Here is a 2,625-nt window from a genome sequence, read left to right as displayed (position 1 = left end):
CCTGCACGCTGGCGGTGGGAGCGGGGAGGGAGCCTCTTACATCTCCCAGCCCACCCCACCCCTCCTCGTCCCAGTTGGAGCTCGTCTCATAAATGGGGACTACGAGCTTGAGGGACATCTCGGGCTGGGACCTCTCCGGACTGGACATCTCGGGACGGGACATCCCGTCCGAAGAAGGGTCTCGACCTGAAACGTCACCTATTTCTCTTCTCCAGAGATGCTGCTTGCCCTGCTGAGTTACTCCAGCATTTTGTGTCTATCTTCGTTTGAGGACGTCTCGGGCTGGGGCATCCCGGTTGAGGGCACCTCGGGCTGGGACATCTTGGCTCATGACCTCTAGGGACGGGACCTCTTTGGTTCAGGACATGTCGGGACGAGCTAGGAAGAAGCGAAGCTTGACTCTTCCGAGAACTACCGACTAGTCCCAACAATGCCCGCTCGGTGGAAGCCCGACCTGATCCAATTGCCCACTTGATAACTTCCAGAGGACCCATTATTTTTATTATTGTTATTGACGTCGGCCCCGATGCCCCGCAAGTCTTAGGATGGAAAGTCATGCCAATTCCAGTTATCTCAACGCTTCCCATCTCTTTCCACCCTCCCATGTTGGCGAGTACTCGCCTGCCGCCGTGGCTAGCCTCTCCGCCCTGGTGGGCTTCCTAATCCTCTTCACCGTGGTGGGCAACGTTCTGGTGACCATCGCCGTGTTCACCAGCAGAGCCTTGCGCCCTCCCCAGAACCTGTTCTTGGTGTCCCTGGCCGGCGCCGACATCCTAGTGGCTACCTTGGTCATACCCTTCTCGCTGGCCAACGAGCTGATGGGCTACTGGTACTTCGGCACCGTATGGTGCGATATCTACCTGGCTCTGGACGTCTTGTTCTGCACCTCATCCATCGTTCACCTGTGCGCTATCAGCCTGGATAGGTACTGGTCCATCATCAAGGCGGTGGAATATAACCTCAAGAGGACTCCTCGTAGGATCAAGGGGGCGATAGTCAGTGTGTGGCTGATCTCGGCCCTTATCTCCTTCCCACCCTTGTTGTCTATGGATAGGACCATCGAGGAGGACCAGATCTACCCTACCTGCCAACTCAACGACGACACCTGGTACATCCTCCTGTCTTGCGTGGCCTCTTTCTTCGCCCCTTGCGTTATCATGGTCCTGGTGTACATCCGGATCTACCAGGTGGCCAGAAACAGGACCAGGAGCATGTCGGTGAAGAGGAACGTTCCCGAGGGCTCGTCCCAGCCCGAGGACCCTCCGAGCAGAGGGACATCTCTCAGGGCGCAGAACGGTCACTGCGCCCCGGGGAGCTGGGGACCTCACGAGGAGCCTGTGGACATTGAAGTGGACGAGAGTTCCACCTCGGAGGAGAAAGGACGTCGGAAACAGGCGGCCAAGAAGGACTCCATCTCCCAGCGCTCCAGCCGCCTGTCCCGGTCGAGCAGCCGGTCGTTCGTGGTGTTTTCCACCCGCAGGAGGAGACGGGGCAGTCGCTCGTCCAGGAACAAAGTCTCTCAGGCCAGGGAGAAGCGGTTCACCTTTGTCCTGGCCGTGGTGATCGGGGTGTTCGTTGTGTGCTGGTTCCCCTTCTTTTTCAGCTACAGTCTGTACGGCATCTGCCGGGAGTCCTGCCAAGTGCCCGAAACACTCTTCAAATTCTTCTTCTGGATCGGTTACTGCAACAGTTCTCTCAACCCTGTCATCTACACCATCTTCAACCAGGACTTCAGGAGAGCGTTCAAAAAGATCATCTGCCAAGCGGGGAAAAGGCACTTTTAACGCATGGTGTGCCATTCTAAACCACTGACGGCTGGACTGCATCTGACAATACATTGTATATAGTATTATGTGTACGAACCAGATACATTGTGTGTGTATGTGTGTGCTATATGTGTGTGCAATATGCTGTGAATCCACTACAGAAATACGTAAATATACTTTTTTAAATTTGGTTGTATTTTCATTTTTAAATAGATATTCTTATTGTTAATTATTATAAAGATTTGGTTTGAACAGAATCGCCTGTTATATATACATATATCTTCACAGGATCTCCTGATTTTTGTCTGGTATTTTGTAGTTATTTTGTTATATTTTCATTTAAAAATAGATATTCTATTGGTAATTATTATAATGGTTTAATTATATATAGACATATATATATATTTATCTATATAAATATATTATACAGATAGATAGATAGATAGATAGATAGATAGATAGATAGATAGATAGATAGATAGATAGATAGATAGATAGATAGATAGATAGATAGATAGAAAATCACCTCTCTATAGATTATATATATAAATATATACACACACACACACACACACACACTCTCTCTCTCTCTCTCTATATATATACACACACACAGAAACAGGTGATTATCAATATACAATTGCTTTTTATTATTACATGTTTATATATATAATTCTGTGAATTATATATATAATTCACGAAGGATGGCACGGAACCTGAAGTAATGAGGACTAGCCTTATAAGTACAGATCCAAAGACTGATCTCACCAACCCTTGGTTAATGGAGGAACCAGAAGAAACTAGAGGGCTTGGTTTTAGTGAAATCTTAGTGAAATCCAAGGAATATATATTCACAGAA

General features: G+C 48.3%; 1 protein-coding gene across 1 annotated transcript; it reads left to right on the top strand.

Annotated features, from left to right (window-relative positions):
* The first annotated feature begins 301 nt into the window (after positions 1–301).
* On the top strand, positions 302–1,917 carry adra2c (adrenoceptor alpha 2C). Its single transcript, XM_033017201.1, has one exon. It carries the CDS (start codon positions 546–548, stop codon positions 1,782–1,784), a length of 1,239 nt encoding a protein of 412 aa, XP_032873092.1. The 5' UTR covers positions 302–545; the 3' UTR covers positions 1,785–1,917.
* Positions 1,918–2,625: the final 708 nt, after the last annotated feature.

The sequence above is a fragment of the Amblyraja radiata genome, chromosome 3 (genome assembly GCF_010909765.2).
Source record: "Amblyraja radiata isolate CabotCenter1 chromosome 3, sAmbRad1.1.pri, whole genome shotgun sequence".
NCBI lineage: Eukaryota > Metazoa > Chordata > Chondrichthyes > Rajiformes > Rajidae > Amblyraja > Amblyraja radiata.
This window is presented reverse-complemented; position numbering and strand designations above follow the sequence as displayed.